Below are 20,891 nucleotides of genomic sequence, written 5' to 3' on the forward strand. Positions count from 1 at the left end.
CCCCAGTAGATGGTGGTTTATTTAGCATATGATGCTACAAATAGCACAGATCTGGGCTGAGGACACACTGTACAAGGCCCTTTAAAGACCTTCTAATAGAAGCTTCTGGGCAGTGCTTACCTTACAAGTCAAGAGAAAAGACAGGTCCCAGACTGAAAAAACAATATAGCAAAGATACAACTACTTATGCATCATCATAAATCATGAACAGCTAAAGCAAGAAGAATACCCTGCTCTGCCACTGTATCTAGTTATTCATAATTGTCTCACATCTGAAAGGCATAACAACAGAGATGAGGTTCCTACAGTAACTGCTCTATAAGTAACAGACTCTAAAATGAAGTTTTTAAAGCAACACTTAGAAGATAGTGGCTCAAACTGCACTATAGTGAAAGCACACGCTCACTAGAAGAGAAAGGAAAGGCAATGAACCTGGTCCCATCTCATCCTGACAATGCTGGTCTCTTCACAATGAGATGGGAACATTTGTCTCAAGGAAATGAAGATCTAAACTGAATTGCTGAATGGGAGAATGAGCTGGTGTGCAAAGCATCTCTGGCTTCTGTTACATTTTATCACAAACCCATGGCAGGTAAATTATGCATCTAGTGTTTTTTTGCTTCAAGTCCCTTATCATAGGGATGCAAATTTTTCTAATTTATCATACCTTGGCACAATTCACAAATCCTTGCAAGCCCTAAATTATCTAGGAAGCTTGAAAGCTTTCCCAAACAGTGTCCCTTCCTTACAGAAATGAGTAGCTTGTGTTTATATATATCTCTGAATTCACTGTTAATATAAATACAGTGGCTTTTCCAGACCAGATTGAAGGTGACTGTGAATTTGGCTACTTTAGAAGTCAAATGAGAAAAGCTTTAAAAGGCAGTGAATAAGCTGTTCTCTAGAATCAGATCCATTTAGCCTAACTCCAACCAGTCATGCATATGCCACTTTGTGGTGCAGTTCGCTTAAAACATTATTACTCCCCTTCAGGTTTTGGAAACACATCTTAAGATTGGGAAAACAGTTTAGATACTCAATTTACTGTGCCATCAACCTTTTTACATGATGCATATCTGAGCTTACCTTCCACGTGACGGAGGGGCACGCTGCCAAGGTGAAGGTAACTTTCTCTGTCACTACATTGAAGGTCACACGAAACATGGTTTGTATTCCAGTAGCCTCAGACCCAGGGTAGAAATCTTCAGTGACGGTCACACTGCTCACTTGTGTACATGCTGCCGGGCTCCTGTCATACTGCACTGTACATTCAGTAAACCCATAACGTTATGATTGAAGCTGAAGCCTGAAACAGCTGTAAGGGTCCAGCTTTTCCCAGCAGCCTTGCTCCTGTGTGTCAGAACTAATCAGATTAGCTGGTTTTACTTGTCTGAGTTGGGACTAACAGGTTAGCAGAACAGTTTGGGTGGGGGAAGGGAACAGTAAATAAATTAAATTAGGGCATTTACTAAGCAGCTGAGATTTCCTTCCTGCTCTCCTTTGTTTCTTTACAGGGCTCACACAGAGCCAGGACAATGCACCACAAAAACGCAGCTTTGTTTTAGAGCAGCTCTTTGTATAGGAGAATTTCTCTAACTTTGCCTTCATTTGATTCGTTTTTGGTTGCCAGTGATCAGCAAGAGGAGAGCTCTTCCAGAGCAGCCTGGATGTCATGCAGATAAACAAGTCTCAGACAGAAAAGGCATGTATTGTGTTTTTTTCATCCCACACTACCCGCCAAGGCAACACACTGGCAGTGCCAAGAGATCAGTCACACGATCTGCTCTGCACAGTACTAGATAACAAGATTCACAGATGGCCTAATCTGGAGACGAGGGCAAAAGGGTCAGAGCAACAGGACAGGACAGGAAAGGTACCACTTTATGATCCTCAGTCTGCTTCAGAGTACTTTTTCCATCTCTGTTACAAATTGAGGCAGATCTCCCCTCATAGGAAGGAAAACTCCAAAGAATGAAAAAAGGGAAATCAAGTGGTATAATACCCACCATTAACAGTGGTTGACTGGATGCATAGACTGTGCCGCACGATGCAGGAGATGCTGCACGTGACAGACGCTTCCCTCATGAACAGAGAAGATGCAGTCAGCTCTGACTGATGCCATCACATATAGTACCAGAAAGCAAAGAACAGACTTAGTTTGGGTAACTTGTGTCTTTCTTAAAATAGAGTTCATCAGTCACCTAATTTCCTCCCCTGCCAATGGAAAAAGATAGGTGGGATCAACTGTCTTCTGAAACTGCCTCCTTCTCACTACTGGCTAAAGAGAAGGAGCCTATGTATTGACATTTTGGAAAGCTGATGTGACTTGAGGTTAATACCTCCCTTGAAAACTTCTGCTGATTGTTAAGACTGGTCTGATCTGTGACTGTAGATAGATGTTTGCTACTGAACGAAGAGGCCATCAAAACGTCCTGAGTATGTTTCATGTCAGTAACTGTACCATGAGTAATACATTTGCAATGTTGGAAAGAGGCCAGACTGAAACGTCTTTATTCTTGCTAATGAATACCTACTCGTACAAAAGTTGCACTGACACTGGTCAGATTAGACATACAACACACCAAGGGGAGTAGTATGTTGACAATATGACCCTGTAAGAATTCATTTATTCTAATATTCTAATTCTTGTGGCCCAGAAGAAGCCATGGACCATGCAAAAATGAAGGAACATCCCAAACCTTTTGATGGCAGCATACAGCTGGATCCCTGCCCATTGGTGTCTGCACTGGCAGAACCGAAGCCCAGAGTGCTTAAAGGGCACAAAAGCCACATCATAAACCCATCATTCAAAATCCTGACAAAGCAACCCCATAGCTCTGTTCCCAGCATCAGGGTCTCTCCCAAGAAGGCCAACAAATCAACCAGCCAGTTCCAATTACCTTCAATGTGAACAAGATGAAAAAGCAGAATTTTGTAGGAAGCCCACTCTGAACACAGGCATACAGATCTGATGCGCACCTTTAAAGGACAGAGTGATATGTGCTGTTACTTTAAGCCAGGACTGACTGGACAGACAGAAATCATCTGTTTGCTGGGATTATGTTGTAACAGGGCTTTGTTATTTTCATAAAGAGAAAATAAGATTCAGCTTCCTGTAAAAAAAGTAAATTGATAGTAACATATTTGTGTGTTTTCAAAAAGACTAGCACACACTGAAAGGAGTTTCTTCCCTCTCCACAACTGATTTCCTACAGTCTGCTTTCATTTACTTGTCTATTAATATTCTTTTAGGACTATTCAAGGACCAGCGGATGAAGTGTAGGCAAAATAATATGAAGTATCTTCTTGCCCTAACTTTATAAAGGCTACATTTTTTCTGTTATTTAAAGTGCAGGTTTACTGAGAAGCTGAAGTAGAATGTTTCCTTTGTGAGAAGAGATACGTTTCTGAGATGGTTTCCCTGTAAACTGTCTTCCAAGTGCCAACAATGCTGCTGTTCCTATGAGATACAGTAATTGCAGAAAGCGAGGCTCAGGTTGAGACAGGTTCTCTGGTAGTTTGTGCCACACTGATAGGAAGTTCTGGAAATGAAAATCTGTAGCATGAAGACAAGTAAGTTTTAGGCTGATATGGTCTTAGTGCCTACTGTGCCTCGTAACTCCAGAAAATGATAATAATCAGGGATCAAGGTCATTACAGATGCATAGCTTGTTGTAGCTAATTCCCACTTCCCAAGAAAAAGAGCACAGGGCATGTTAAACCGTTTTTGGAAGAAGAAATGGAAATTGAAGGTGGTCCCTGTTTCAGATTCAATCTGTATGATCGAGATCCAAGATATTGCTACAAAGAAAAAGCAAAAGTATTTGCATTTATATAATATTATCCACAGATTACTTCTGGAAGTAGCTTCACTGCATAAACAAATAGGATTGGGTTCATAATAAAATGACAAATGTATTTTGTTCTGGAACTGTTAAATTTGTGAAGTGCCCTTGACATGTAACTTATTGCCTATAGTACCTGTTCTTTGTAATCATTTTCCAACTGTCTTATCTTGGATCTCGATCATACAGATTGAATCTGAGACAGGGACCACCTTCAATTTCCATCTTTGCACAGCAAAACACCTAGCACAAGATCATCACCTCTGAAAAGGGCTACTAGACATTATCACAGCAAGAAAAACAAAGGGAGGGCCCAACATATGAAACCTTCAAACTAGGTGTCCAGCCAAAACTATATACCTCTTCCTCCTCTCCACACTGTCCTTCAGCTTCCCCCTGTTCCTTTCTCTCCTCTTTATGATCTATATCTACTTTTCATGTCTTGTAACCATTTGCACTGTAAGCTCCTCAAGGCAATATTTGATTTGTTCTACATACAGCACCAAAATTATGCCTGAGTACTAGCAGAGTCTCTTGAGCACAAATGCACTATAAATTCAGAAATTCAACATTAGGAAAAGCTCATACTGAGATCAGTCAGCCTGAACTACTACCTGAAAGTATTTAGAAAAAGTTATTTCTCGGACACCCTTTCTCCTGTTAATCCAAAGACATGCATAATACACACGTTTAAAACAAATACTATTTTAATATGCTGAATACACTGACTTAGCAAATTGTGTAGGACATTACAACTGGGAGCTTAGCAATGAATGCTGTTTTATGGCATACTCAGAAATAACCACTATCGATTATTACTTCCCTTTCCTTCACCTACAACCTATGTGTGTCAGCATGGGTTCTGTCCTTCCATGATACCCCACACTTGTCTTCCTTCCCGAAGAAATGAACTGATCCAGAAGAACATCCCAATACAGCAGCAATTGTAGGTATAGTTTTTGAAATCCATCCAGAAAGCCAGAGTTCCTATCAATCTTAGCATACCACAAAGCTTAACTGAGACACTGATGTTTTGTGCTAGTACCTGCTCCCCCCATAGACAGATGTGGGTTTTATTCTGTGAAATATATGTAGGATTGCACCTTGATAGTGTCTTACAGACAAGCAGTGTGACTATTCTCCAGAGTTAATGTTATAATAGCAAAGTAAGTTGTGAATAGCAGTGGACAGACTTAATTAAGGTCTTATCCCAAACACTGATTCAAAGCCAGACACACACTCACACAGAAAGCACCACCTGCAAACCACCATCACAAATTTTCAGGCTGCTGTCAGATGAAAGAAAGTATAAATGGAAGACAGGCAAAAGCAACGTCATCTGCTTTCTGTTGGTGTAAGGTTTGTTTGTCAAATATAAAGGGCAGACCTCATAGCAGGAAGGGTATTTACAAATCCCAATACCTCATTTTATGAATCCGATCATGAGACACCTATATTGGGCTAACAACAAATTATTGCACATCTTCATATCACCTCAGAAAACACATAACAGGGACTGGTGCATTTTGATTGCCAGTCAGCTTGGGTACGTAGAATTTCAGGTTCCTTTTATACTTGTGGACATTACCATTAGCTCTCAAGTGTTTTGCAGGTCTGTTAGCCTAACATCTCCCAGCTGACCTAATGGAAAATGGCAGTTTCCACACTCCCTGTGCTTTGAAAATACATGGTAAATCCTGTCTCAATAAATTTCCCATCTCTTTGGATTTGGTTAGCATTTGTTAGTATATATTTAAGGAACGATGCCTGAAAACTCTCCCCTAAGCATCTTAAAACCCTGTAAAATCAGTTTTGGTTACTACAATACAGTGGATCAGAAAAAGACACAGAATCTAAATGAGAATCTGCTCTGTGGCTCAGAGCTGGACTTTGCAAGGAAGATAGTGTGCCTGCTCCATTATCCTGCTTGCCCTGCTGTACCAGGCATTCCTGCTTGGAACGAAAGGCTTTTGGAATTCAATAGCTCCTTCTGGTGGTCTGAAAGAAAATGCTTGGTTACAGTCGGCTCACAGTAATGTAGGATTGATGCGTGATTCATTCAGTAATCATATATATCAGTAACAGCTAGAAGTCATGCCATGAGTAAAACATTAAAGTTATGATTAAAGAAACGTGCCATGCCAGCTATATTCTATATGCATGTCATAAGGAGACAAGGTTTCTAGGAAATTCCCCTTTCCTCCCATTCCACCACAATACTGCTGTGAATTTTCCTCATAGTGAAGGAAAGAAAAAATGTGACAGGTTCCCATACAAATAACAGCAAGGCTTTAGCTGTGGGATGGGCACGTCAAACTCATGTGAAGGTGATAGAATGAAAAGTGACAGAAGTCACAAATTCTGGGCTACTGGCCCAGCAGACTTAATAGAAGTCCTTAATGAAGTATTTGGCAAGGCACATCTCAGAGCCAGTGGCCTAATTTTGAAGGAATGATCAACTTGTAAGAGAGGGATTTGACCCAAACCTTGATGAAGACAGAGGGACATTCTCTAGCAATAGGAATGTGCTTTTGGTCAGACTCAAGAACACCACCTTCAAGGAGGAAGAATGCATCACAGAATCTCTGAACAATAGACCTTGCAACACTCAAGAGCTTTTGTATTTTTCTTTTTATCCTCAGATTGTCCAGTGTTAAGACAGATACTATCAACTTTTAGGCCCACCTCTTAAAGAGTAACAACCACACAGCATTTACAAGGAATGCATTCTGTCGTAGTCAATCTCAGTAACATTACATCATTCTCCAGTTATCCAAACAAAAAATTTCCTTGGGAGTTATAAGCAGCAGTCCCCAGCTTTGTTTCTAAATGGCGCATTGTTGTTAATTTTAAAAAATCACTGTCAGGACTCTACAAACCTATTTCCTATCTGAGGTGTTTTTAAGACTTCTCTGGTGACACATTCAAGGTTGCTGTCAATGGTCTCCAGAAAAGAACTTTCATAACCATCCTCCAGCAGGGCATGCACGGTAACCCCACTCAGCTGGACCCCTGTTGCTTTAGATTCTGCTTAAGTGAAGCACCAGAGCTTCAAGTTAAATCAAGAAGAGAAATACATTTGAAAATACAACTGAGTCATCATCTGCCTAACGTCTCACCAAACTTTATACTTGGCAAACCCCAAGATTTTACAAAAGTAATGAATAAGACAGATGCTTAAATGAACTTTAAAAGCCACAACACATATCTTTCCAAATACAACTTCATTTAAAATATTTGCAATCCATATTTTGTTGAAAACCAATATAATATAAAGTGAAATCAATTTATTTTTGCCCAAAAATATATACTTGAAAAAACAGTACTAAGGGGAAAAAAAATAATCAGAAGGTAAACAATAGTTCCATTTTTCTAATCTATATATCTTTCCAGACCATAAACTTCATTGCTGTCAGTGTGAATTTTAGAATATGGCCTGGGTGGTACCATCACTGAAGTACCAAAGGAAACCTTACCTCACACATTACAAGTGATTATTTTTTAACTTGATGCTAATATTTCGTCTGGAGCCTACTCAGAATATTGGGGAAAAATCAGTTTGGGGTTGACTGCTGGTGCTCTGCTACCAAGTGATTCAAACTCTTTCTGAATGTCAATTCAGCATTAGCTATTATTCACTATGAAAAGTGCTCCACATTATACAAGCAAGCAGCAGGCTGATGATGATCCTGAACTGGAGGAGCTAGCAAGAGATAAAACAGCACCCCTGGGAGAGCCAAGAAGTGGTTCCATGCCAGGAAGTCTCTTCTCACTTCCTGGGTCATTTGTGTGAGGCTTGTATTTCCAGGATGCTGGAAGAAACACGCTCAGAGAGGTTTTGAAGGAAGAAGCTTGCAGTCAGAGAGCCTTGTGCTAGTCAGTACTTCTGTAAGGGCAATGAAGAACTTCGTGGCTCTAAGTGAGAGCTTTGAAGGTAGAAGAGTTAGAGGAAAGAAAAAGTGTGACAAGTTCCCATACAAATAACAGCAGGGCTTTAGCTGTGGGATGAGCATGTCAAACTCAATTCTGTGCTTACTACACACATTTTCAATTGAGTCTTACCTAACTATTAATTACAATGTGTATGAAAGTAGTGTATAATGCCCTAGGGGACAGCCAGGGGTGCACTCCATCTCATTAGAGACTGTGCCTCCACTGAGAAGAGAAATCTCTGTCTCCAGTAGCCTTCAAAGAATACACACATAAACCCAAAACCAACCAGAAGACCAGTGGCCTGAGTCAACAGTCACAGAATTGCAGAATAACAGAATAGTCAGAGCTAGAAGGGACCTCTGGAGATCATCCAGTCCAACCGCCTGTTAAAGCAAGTTCTCCTAGAGCACATTGCACAGTCTTGTCCAAGCAGGTTTTTAATGTCTCCAGAGAAGGAGACTCCACAACCTCTCTGGGCAGCCTCTTCCAGTGCTGTCACCTTCAGGGTAAAGAAGTTCTTCCTCATATTCAGAAGGAACTTCTTGTGTCTCATTTCATACATGTTGCATCTTGTCCTGTCACTGGGCACTACTAAAAAGAGCCTGGCCCCATCGTCTTGACACTCACCCTCAAGATATTGGTAGACGTTGATAAGATCCCCTCTCAGTCTTCTCTTCTCCAGGCTGAACAGGCCCAGCTCTCAGCCTTTCCTCATCAGGGAGATGCTCCAGTCCCCTAATCAACTTTGTAGCCCTCTGCTGGACCTTCTCCAGTATTTCCCTGTCTCTCTTGAACTGGGGAACCCCAGTCACCATAACAGTGCAGGAACAGACGCAGATTCAAACTGAAGGTCTGCCTAGCCAGCCTCTAGACTCCTAGAGTAGCCACTGCTGGGGACTTAGGAAAAAGATGTAAAGATCAGGGGAAATTTACCACAGGTTTTTTTTCATAGAACACTCCAGCTTTCAGCAATCTTTGCTTAGGGACTTCCAAAGCCAAAGCTATTTAAGTGTCTTTGTATTTAGTAATATCTGATGGACCTTCCTCCTCTCGCTTTGTCTCCTTACCCTCTAATGCCATTTACATGTGTGAGTGCTACAGCATTTCTGTGATGACTAATTCTAAAACAGAATTATGAAACTGCATAATAAAGTACTCAGTCTTGATACCTGGTAATTTCATTGGACACTGAATCGTGGTTGTCTGTTCCACCTCCACCTGACATTCATAACTCCACAGATCTCTGTTACACCCTCACTCTGTTTTTTCATTTCCAGCCTGAAGAGAAAAATGAGTTGAACTCGTTTTCCTCACAGAGGCATTTCTCTAGCCCACTGCAGATCTAATGACCCAGAGGTCCAGCTCTAAAGGGCCATTTCTTTGGTAAGGTGAGAGACTGTTTGCTCTCTCCTAACTATCCCAGACTATCCCAAGAGCAGTGATCAAGCCTGAGATCAATGGGTTCATGTGTCCAGTGGAATGCCCTACTCCTCCTTTTGATTTGTCTTTGAGACTTGTAATTGGTGTGAGTGACATAACCATTGCCTGAGCCGGCAGGTAGTAATACCAGACTGTAGTTAACCTCTCTGACATGAAAATTTGCCATATTTTTGTAACTCTTTGATTCTTACCTTTTAATCACTTAACTGCTTTGTTGCTTAAAGAGCCTCTGGTAAGGCAGGAACATATCAAAGGACTTTTGGAAATAAAGTATGCTGAACTAACCAAATAATTCTTTTTCATACACTCATTGACTCCAAGTACCCTGCTATATTTGTTTGCTAATAAGTTTGATTTCCCACTATAAAGCCACTGCAGCTCTTTTCTCCTACACTGTATTTATTTGCCTGTCTACCAATGGCACACCAGTGAGCATCTGCAAAAAGTAAAGTTCAGCTTAAGGAGAACATCTAAAACCAGCCATCTAGATAAAAATGAAATGTGTATATGGCAGTTCAAATGGGAGGGAACAAGGCATGCATGAACTGAAAGGCCTTTAAAGTGAGGTCAGTAACAGCAGGCATCACAGACTAGAATTTTGTTCTTCTCCCTATTGCTGACCTGGCTGATGAGCTAAAATAAGCCATTTTGCAACTCTGTACTTCCCTCCCACTTCTTTCTGAAACGCCTTTAAAGGTCAGGATTGTTTCTTGTACAACACTTTACTGCTGAGGTACTATGAGTATTAACCCAAGGCCATGAGTTTCAACAGACTGAGCAGAAAGTCTCCTGTTTGTGCACATCCAAAAGAAGATCAATGAGCTATATCATCATGTCACTGAAGGCAGAGACACCCCACCAGGGAAAAAGGGATTATGAGGTGTAGACTTGTGCTTTTTGACAGAACAGCTTGTCTGCGGCCATAGAGGAAGCCGGTAGCAGCTGCAGGAGGTGGACCCAGACACCTTCCACAGCTCAGCTCAGTACCTTGCCTGCCAGGCTTTATTCCTTCCCTCCACAGTACGTGCAAGAGGGAACCTGTGTCAAAACATCTCTAGTCTGAAACAGACATCTGGCATAATGTTCCTAGAAGGTTAGTAATGCCACTAGCAACTGAACCGAGCCTAAGCAAATAACAATGTATGTGTTAGAAAGGTGACTGTAACCCCATGGAGAATTAGTGCATCAAAGCACATTTATTTTCATATCAGCTGAACTACAATCATCAGAAATTTTACATCTTCTTTTAGCAAATAATTTCTATTACTTTTTTTGAGTATATTTTTATCCTGCCTGCTCTGACATTCCCTTTTCCACTATCACTGGTAGGAAAGGGTCTCTAGAAACATATTTTTCAGCCAAACCCCATTAAGTGTTCTAGATTCCTTTAATAATGAAATAAACTAAATAATTCTAATATAGTTTCTTAAAACTTGATAAAATTTAAGATTTATTATATGGGCTGATTGTTTTTGTGTTCTTTTGGGGTTTTTTTGTGATTTGGACTGAGCTACTTGACAGGCCAGCAAGTCAGTCCTCATCTTTAGGACTTCATGTGGCTTGGTCCCAGCTCAAGGATGAAGACTTGGGTTTACAGCTGTTTATAGTAATGCCAAGTCAGCCCAAATCACAGGAAGCTTGTATTTAGAATTATCAAAGCTGTGTAACTGAATGGCTTGAGATTGTTAACTGATAAGCAGACCCGTAATGGACTAATGATCAGGATGTCTGTAGACCATGGAAGAACTTTCAGAAGTTTACCTTTAGTGTGTCTTATCTCATCCATTAAAGTGCAAGCAGGATAAGGACAGCAGACCAGATAACATCCAAATGTAAACTCATGGTACTGACCATGATTAGAGTTTGGGTGCATGGTTACTATATAGATAAAATAAAATGCCAGCTAAAAATGTGCAACAAACACATGTGATCCGGTAAATGAAGAACTGCTTAAATTTTACAGAGGAGTAACTCAACACATAGTGAAGAAATCTGTCTTACAGTTGCCCAGATGTCCCTGGGAGCAATTTGATCAGCAAAGGAGAATTGTGTTTGTTACTTACAGGCTGAATAAAGGAACCTGAACGCTTGCATCAGTCCCTGAACTACTACAGATTTCCAGATAGGGATGCAAGAGCAGATGATTCTGGAAGTAAGTTACTGCCCATCTCAGTAGACACCAGTTTGCTGGAAATGCTGTCACAGCACTCTCCACACTATCAAGCTGCAACAAGGTCTTTTCACCATCTCATATCAACATACTGTTCATGCCAGTGCCTCTGCTGCCTTCTCCTTGTCCCTCCCACCCGGGGCAAGCTCATTCTCTCTGCTTCTTCCTCTTCTCTCTTCCTCAGCTGCCTCTCTTCATTGGCTCTCAACCACTTAACCAGCCACAGCTGCACCTCATCTACATCTGCTGCCCCTGAAGCCAACCCACAGCTGTATATTATCAATGCTAATTAATCCAGCTTCATTCTACTACACTGAAGCACCAGTAATCCCTGGACTACCAAGAATGCTCTCTGTGATTAGTGATCAGCAGGAATAAGCAAGGCCTTTAGTCCTCTAAACACAAAGGAATTTTATACGGAAAGTAATTCTTGTAGCAAATACAAGCATCAGGTCTTGCCCAAGATGACAATTAATTTCTTTAGCTTTACCCTGTTCTACGCAATGCTTTATTACAAAAATCTATAATAAACCCTCCACTGCTACAGCTCTCTCCCTGGAGAGAGGATTCTCTGAGACATGCTATAACTGCTAGTCCCATTGCCTAACCCACTATTAATCCAAATTGTTCAGAAGAAACAACAATGCATAATACACAAAAAACCCTCCATGATAACATACCCAAAAAACTACAAAGACTGGGAATGAAAAGCCCAGTCATTATCATTTCAACTTTACCGCCCTCACCAGACTGTCAGTGTCTGGAAATGGAGAATTGTGGTTATTATCTGCAAGAGCTGCTGCTGATGCTTTGGTCAAAGGTATGCAACAGAGTGTCCTCTGTTTGAGCAATACACAGGAAACCTGTAGGTGTGAAGGCATTTATTGCTGTATATAAGATCCTGGCTATTGTGGAAGAGTTCACTGCCCAGACACTCACATAAAGAGAGCAACATGCAAGCCATGTTAAATCTTATTTCTAATTTCCTACGCATTTCTCCGCCCAGTCCAAAATAGATGTATTCCATTCTGTGCTGGTTTTTTTGCTGATGTAAACTGGGCCTTCTCTCCAGGCTTAATTTATACCCGCAGCTAATTTGCCTTGGGTCTTCTCCTTTTCTGCTCTCTGTTTCTTCCAACTTCTCTTTTCCCTTTCCTGCACACATTCTTCATGCTGATGCTGAGATCTCTTCTACTGCCCTTATGAACCAGAAGAGCTCCTGTCTGCCAGCTCAATTCACCTTTTATTTTCATCAGAAGGCATTCACTGTCTTGTGCCTCTTGCCATCTCTGCAGTGGCTGCATAACTACTCTCAGTAGATGCAAGAGGACAGAGCATGACTTAAAGATGATGTCCCATAAATGCACCATATGTACAAACATGTGCTATTTTCATCCCTACTGTGCAGCTCAGCTGGCAGTGACAGTCTCACAAGGCAGAAACATAAATACACTCACAACATTTAAGATCCTCTGAAACTCTCTGCTGCTCTCTGTTTGTTCTCTCCTACTCTGCATGGCAGATGTCTCCTCTAGACCTCTCCCTCTTGTATTGCATAATTCCACACACATTAGTACCACCCCAGCTCTCATTCGAGGGCACATAATCTCACATGTACTACTGCTGCAATGAAGGAAAATCATATGCTGCTACTCCAAGGTCTCAGGCAGAGCTAGGCACAATAAAGACAACTCATAAGGCTTATTGTTCAGCCAAATTAGTTTTGGAGGACCTTATTCTGCCCTCTTACACAAAGAAAGTTACTGAGCTGGTGAAAGAAAGAATTCCTGCTGCAGGACCTAACTCTGTGAAGACATTGCTGGTACATTTGCTTCTGGCACAAGACAGTGAAACTACTTTGTACATCTGCAGAATGTGAGAGACAGCCCCTTCTTCCCTCCATCAGTACACATTCTGTACTGTTGTTTCCCAGAGCTTGTTTATGTCATCATTCCAAACACATGATGTCTGTTGTGCTACCAACCACTGTGCTCTTTTTCTTTTTTACAGGAGGCAGGCTTAAAAAGAAAATTTAGTAAAAAGATTTATTATAACCCTACAGAGCTAGACAGCAAAACCCCCAAACGTGCTTCACAGCTTGAGCTGTTCCCTGCATGATCTAAATCAGACTGACTTATCTTGTTCCTAGTTATGTAATTCCTAAAAGACAAGGGCAAGGATCCTGAGAGGATTTTGGCAGTCTGCGGTCTGCTCTGAATCAGGCCTGGAATTTCCCCTGCTGTTGCCCACTATTGTACTTTTCCTAGAAATTTTCACACCTCCATTTCTTTGCAAAGCCAAACCAGCTGCTACAACTCCCCCCTCTGTCATCAACTGGTAAGAATAGCCCATTTGTCTTTATGTCAATAGACCATTCCTGAAGCCTCCTTGTCATAACAAAGCAATATAGTCAGACCACAAGTCAGCCTTGAAAACTTGTGAGGGTGTGAGTTTGTCTTGTGAGAATGCAGAACTGCCTCAGCAAAAGCCAGCCCTGGAGCATCATGGCTCCTGCCGCTTCCACCTGCAGAACCGACAAACAACCCTTCAGATAGTCCTGTCACTTTAAAGACATGTCAGCCTGGATTTCTTTAACCACATTATAGGACAGGAATACAATGGTAGCAATGAGCTCTGCCCAGCCACTTCTGTGCCTGTTGCATTAATTAGAGCACCACATCTCTCAACTCCTTTATTCTTCTATCTTATCATGTTGTAATTTGTAGTGAACTCTAAAAATTACCTTTTCAAATGTGTACCCTCTGAACATATTTCATCTATGTAAAAGATGAACTTTAACTGAAGAGTTATTACTTGCTCAGTAACACACCCACCCACCCACCCCCATCAATTATTATTTAGAGCTTAAAAAGCAAACACTGACTACAGGATTTTGAGGTGTTCTTGGTTTGTTTTGTTAATTTGTTTTTATGGGAATATATTGATTGAGAAATACTGAAATCTGAAAGAGCATAAAAACACTTGGATTGCCCCATAGCTTTCTGGTGATTTAGATCACTGTAACATTACAGTTTTGCAGTGTAAGAAACACCATTTCACTTCCTAACTGATCTGCATGAATTCATTTTTTAAAGTTGTTGAATTATGCTAACAAGATCACATTAATTAAAAGAGCTTTGGGGGCAAGAAGATAGAGTTGGGAGTTAGCTCTGCTGTTCCTGTGAGAGAAAAGATTCATGTTTCCTCTTCAGCTACTCTAAGCTAGCGATACAAATCCTCAGAGCTCACATTAATGCAAGCCTGACTGACAACCTACCATTCAGAGCAACCATCTCAGATTTCTTCAATTAGCATGTGCTCTAAAATTTCTGATTCTGTAGGCTTGTTCTCTAATTTACATTTTGAAAAGGCTCTTAAGAACGAAGATGCCAAGACTGAGTAAATTCACTGCTCTTGAGACACATTCTGCACATCTGCAAGTGCAGTAAGTGTGTTTATGTTAAAATCAATACGACAAGTATCACATGGGAAAAAAACTGACTGTTCTTACCAAGTCAGGAGCACTGGCAGCTTTCATGAAGAAACTCTGGAAATAGACAAAAGAAACTAGTCAATGCACTGAAATATGGAGACAGTGTATTAAGTAATGCAGAAAGTCCCAGACAGCACTTACTAATCCCTGAAAATCTCTTCATGGCCTTAATAGCAGCTTTTTATATGGAAAACTGTATATTCAAGTTGTCTATATACAACTTTATCACAGAAAAAAGAGAAAGCAGAGATATATTAGACATATTGTCTCATCTGCTGCCAGTGATGGATTTTTCTCTTTTTCAAGGTTTGCTTTAGAAGACCCAAGAAACCAGATTATTTATTACTTGCCCAGGAAGATTATTTCCCATCTTAAGAACATTTTGCTGAAATGCCTGAAAATTAATGAAATACGAGCTGTAAACATCAATGCCTAAATAGGTCCCATATTGGAATGCTGAAGTTAGTACACGATGGGAAAAATATTAGTGAGATCAGTTTCTTACATTTTGATTATGAATTAGGCAAACGTTACACACTTGAAGCTCAAGCAATCCCCCTTAATTTTCCTGGACCTGAGATACAAATTGTGTTAGGTCAGGTTCTTAACAAATTAAGATGCCAAATTATCTTGGCTATTTTTAATAATGTTTTAATATTTTAATAATGATGTCTTCATTGTGTGAGCTGAGTCAAGTCATCCATTCAATTATTTTAGACTGTCCGTTTATGCGGGATGATTTGCTTTTTTTGGTGCCCATGTGAAGTCGGAAAAGAAAGGAAAAAAGAAAAAAAGCCCATTAAGTTTTTGCAAAACATGGCCTCTTTAACTTCCAGTGTGCTATTTAACTGGCTCAAAGAGTTATCAAGAATTGAAAAACATCTGAATGAATAACATTTAGTACTGTGTAGGTGTTCACTACACTGACACCCACTTTGCTGTCTGATAATAAATTAAAATACTCGCATTTATTAGTAGTATATATGAATGCATTAATATGACCGCATTTTCCCCACACAGAAGATCAACTAAAATATTTACTTTTATAATTTTCTTATTCCACCTTTCCTATGCAGGAAGGTTACATTTTAACTCTCTGATTAAATTACTTTGAAAATCTGTTATATATTCCTATGGTAATCACACAGTGCACCGCGTTAACATGCACATAACCAGCAAGTTAAGGGACATGATCGCTCCTTTCTGCTCATCATTCTTGAGGCCACATCTTCAGTACCACGTCCAGTTTTAGACTCCTCAATAAAAGAAAGGTATTGATAAACTGGAGTGTTCACCTACATCTGTGGGCTAAACAAGGCCAAGGCATGGTTTGAGGTCACACTATGATCACCCTGTGAGCGTGCTGTTCGTTTACACTCTGTGGCTTGATTTTGGCCTAAGCCAGCTAGCACTTCCATACATCACACCAAGGTGGAGATAGCAGAGGAATGATGCCCGATAAGCACTGTGAATGAAGGCATCCAATTTTGGGAAGGGGCCTGGAGACCTTAGTTGCAGGAACACAAGCTGAGTTGCAGTATTTGCCCTCCAGCCAGTGAGTCTTGTCCCATTTCAGTCACTAGTACAGATGTTGCCATTGGACCCATAAAGACTGAGTTATGAATCACTTTATTGTCACACATGTACTAATTAATATAATCCCTTAATGAACCACAGCAGGAGTTTTATCTCCAGGCTTTAAATCAGCACTGAGCAAATTAACATTCATTTTTCCCCACTAAGTGAAAATTGAGAAAATAACCAAAGAATACGGAATACACCTTGGAAATTTAATGGAGAAAACATGGATTTATCTGATATATCTAAATGCACTTTCTGCAGTTCAGGGAAAGACTCAATGATGACAGTGTAGGATCTTAGCTACTGTGCTACTTTGGTTTTGCAGTTTGAATAATTTTGATCTTAACACCGTATTTCTTTACCATTAAGGACTTGGCAAACCTCACACAAGGTTTAGAATTATAAATGCTGATGATCTCAATCATAAATTATTATTTCACTGTAATTGCTGAATCTTCTCTAGATTAAAGCTGTCATATAGGTTACTGACCAATAAAGCTGCTGAACAGTTTTTAATCTTTCATATCACAATAATTAATTTCTAGTAAACAGACAACAGCAGAGCTGTTCTTCACCCCCTGCCTATGACTCCCTGCTTGCGATCCAGCGGCCCAGCGTATCTGTACCAGTCACAGGCAGATGTTGACAGTAACAGATGCCAATAAACAATGGAACCAGCAAAGCCAAGGGAGGGCAGGAGGAGGAAGAGAGAAAGCAATGGTTGGAGTTTTTTAAGCCACTTATGAGTTAGAATAATTAAGGCTAATTCCCCACAAGTCAGACATGCTGTTGTCCCCTGTGCAACCTTCCAGCTGCCATATTCCAGGTCCACATACAGGCTACTTTCTGGGGGGTTTTAAGTAAAAATAAGGCTATTGAAACAAGACTCTGAGCAGAGAGGGGTTCTCAGTCATTTCAAATCGCATACACATGTTTTTTAACCACCAGTGATGCTTTGTATTTGTAATGCAATGTTGCTGTAGCTTGTGATGCTCCAAGGATATAAACAAGACAATGTTTATAAAGGTAACTTTGATTGATAAAGCTGGAAAAAAATTACAAGCGCTAAAGCACATAAGCCTTTTTTAAGTTCTAAATCTCCAAGCTAAACCAAGAGCATGAATCATTGCTCTGATTTTATTTAATCAAATTATTCCTGTTCAAGAAAAAGGACAGTTGGCACCAAGGGAGAAGAAGAGAATGTTAGCAGAGACAGAGGTGATAATATTTTAGGTGCTGTGGGACCAGAAATCAGTAATTACTGCCTACAGAACAAGAACAGTGAGCTCTCAATAGAGGATATGGTGTGGAGGAAACAGTGACAACCAGCTTTTGTACTGAGTCTATGACTTTTAGTATCCACTAAAGCTGTGAATTTTAGTTCCCAGGCTAATTTCTGGAGGCATTTTTCATCCCTCAATTAAGGATCAAGAGTGAGAGATCAAACTGTTGCTTCTGTGAAATACGTTTTCTTAATTTTCACTGGAGTTTTCCAGGTTTTTGTAACAGTTATCTGTGTGATTAATTCTACTGCTTAATTCTTGTTTGATTTAATTCCTACAGTCTCCATTTGTCATTCTGGATAAAGTATATCACCACATCCTATGACATAAGATACACACATCCAAGGCTGGGAAGAGAGGCGGTGAGAAGCTCTATTGCAGGGTATGATCTTCTTCAGGACATTGTTGGCTTACAGTAAGATGGGATGCCAGTGTATGTGCAGCCAGTAAAATGTGGGAGGAGAGTAATTTTGAGCTACACTAAGTCTGTACATAGTATTTTCTAATGATTCCAGATTTGGATCTCTTATTGGAGTAAGAAAGAGGTAGGGTTTTTTTTATACACGCCATACCTAATCAGCTAACAATGAGCTGGAAGAATTAGGGTCACTGTGGCAATGCTAATCTGTTCCCCCAGTACTGCAGAAGCTGACCTAACAGACAACAGACCCAAGTAAGCATGCATTTGCCTTATTAGCCTTTAAAGAAGTTGAACTTAACCCTCTTGAAAGCTTTTCTGATATGAAAAGTACTTTAGTTGCAGGAAAGGAGATAGAAAAATGCTAAGAAGTTTAAAGGATCCTATTTAAAAGTGCACTTTCCATACAAAAATAAGCAGGTTGAACCACCGTATCTTTCATTCCAGCCTTTACCAACTTACATTTATCTACAGTCACGAGGCATGTGTGCTGCAGGAAGATTACCACTATCCCTCATTATACATTCTTTTTTATAAAAATCAGAATTTCTAGAGGTAAGAAATTCTGACTGCCCATGTTATACCCCACAGGTTTCTTTATTGACATAAGGTGTGGCATGTCTAGATAATATGACAGATACTCTGCATATTCCCATTGCTGCAATGGATTTTCCTTTTGAAAACAGTATTTGTTTTGCCACATGTTTGAGTGGGAGGAGAAGGGGCTGGGGCCCAGCATTAAATGTCACATGAGCCCTGGTCACATCTACTCATATCCAATTTCTTATATGACCTCAATTGACCTTGATGTGCTCTGCATGCAAAAGAACATTTGTGTAACTGGCTGAGCAGGCAGTCCACAACCAATAAATGTGTTAAATAAGCACACCAGGACTTTTCTGGTGCAACAAATTGCCAAGTACTTTGCACCATTAGGTATATTTCCCAACCTAACACAAAGACAGATCCTTCTAGAAGATATGCTGTCTTCCTGGATGCCCGCAACATCACCAGCTTCCCCCTGGAGGAGAAGAAATGTGCACCCAGCACAGAGACCTGCCACATCCCCTCCTGAGGCCAGGGTGAGGGGGCCACAGCTCCCAGCTTTGCAGGAATGGGCTCAGCAAGCAGCTAGGCCCCTTCCTCCACAGCCATTGCATCACCCCATCATGTGCATCAGTGGCGTTCTGGCTCTGCAGAGGAGCTCAACACCCCACTGCTCATCCCTGTGCCTGTGGGGAGCCTGGCACTGAGCAGGAACCACTATGGCATAGTTTATGTAATTTTTTTAAACACTAAAAGCTCTGAATGGGTATCTTTTAATCCAAATTAATTTTGTTAAACCAATTTTAAATTCTATTAAAGCTGAAGTCCATTATTGCATGTCAATTTTCTATCTCAAATTAGCCAAGATGCTAGGGACCGGATTAGAAGTCTCTAGTGCTGTAATATATCTCTGCGGTATGCAATATAGCAGGTATAGGTGTAACAGATATAAGGCCTTCAATTCAGGGCATCACCAGTGGATTATACAAAAACTAGATGGAGGAAAAAAAAAAAAAGACATTAATGCAGTAAGAACTATGTGCGTGAACTGGCATCACTCAGTGGGGCTCATGGGAGCAAATGAAACCTGTTTCAGCAGCATGGGCTGCTTTGGAGCTGATGAGTGCCTGTGTGTATCCTTAGGGAATGGGGCTTTGTTTTCTTTCACAAAAGAATAATAGCTTCTATCAGCACACATCACTCCGTGTTAGGTGTTTAAAACCTTTGAGGAAAGTAAGATAGGATTTTAGCTAGATAAACATAAACTTTGTTTCTCTATTTTCCTTCTTTTCTTTCCATTAAAAATATTCACAAAAAGAATTCTTTTAAAAGTTACTCATAATTGAGATTATTACTGATATAGAAGCAGAATTTTAAGTAAACTGATAAATGCTTTCAGCTACTTGATATTTAAACTTCAACACTACAACAGTACAATTATTTTCCTAACACTTCAGTACAAATTCTAATCATAAAAAACACATCATAAAAGATGAATGCATAATCTGAAAACTGATTGTGAGCAGTAATCTGTTTAACAGGTTTAAGTCTTCATACCTGTACAGATAGCTGAGCATAAAGAAGTTGTGATCAGGCAAAAAAGTAACAGTTTTATTTTGAAGTATTTAAAGGAAAAATCTTCTGTGTCTCTCAAACACTGATGCTGAGTGTTTAAAGACGACATGAAGTATTATTTTTTGCTGAAACAAGAGGAGTACTCAACATGTAATTAGTATACCGTGTAGTCAATGCTCATGATAAACCAAGAGAATTCAAAGAAAACAATCCTCATTTTCTTTGCCAGAAAGATCTCCAATGCAATACTTTTGGCCCACCTGATCATTTCTAGATCACATTTACTTCACACATGCAAGTGTAGAGAAGAAAACCATGCACTTGTTAGATCTAGTATCCAAGATGTTGAGTAGAAATGTTACCTGATGTCATAGCACTACCAAAACCAGCTAGCTACAACAAGGCTTTTACCATTCCATACCAAGTTAACTTCAATAAGTAGTTCCTGTGCCTTGCCCTGGCATAGCCACCAATCCCCCACAAGGTTTCAGAAGTTCCATGCTGTTTCTTCATCCTCTTCAGGCCAGTCCACCCTGCTTCTTGTCTCTGCTATGTCCAGATTCTTTCTTCTCCAGGCTCCTCTTCCAGCCAGCCTCTCCTCATCCAG

At 40.3% G+C, this 20,891-nt stretch overlaps 1 protein-coding gene across 1 annotated transcript in view; it reads right to left on the minus strand.

Annotated features, from left to right (window-relative positions):
* The window catches only part of SPATA13 (spermatogenesis associated 13), a 176,094-nt gene extending 156,946 nt beyond the window's left edge, over positions 1 to 19,148 (minus strand). The window contains exon 1 of the mRNA XM_080376359.1: positions 1,087 to 19,148. Within this exon, the coding sequence (XP_080232485.1) occupies positions 1,087 to 1,164 (78 nt within the window). The 5' untranslated portion in view covers positions 1,165 to 19,148. The remainder of the gene's footprint in view (positions 1 to 1,086) is intronic.
* Between the last annotated feature and the right edge of the window lie 1,743 nt (positions 19,149 to 20,891).

Source organism: Falco punctatus, assembly GCF_963210335.1.
Source record: "Falco punctatus genome assembly, chromosome: 2".
In the NCBI taxonomy this organism is placed as follows: domain Eukaryota; kingdom Metazoa; phylum Chordata; class Aves; order Falconiformes; family Falconidae; genus Falco; species Falco punctatus.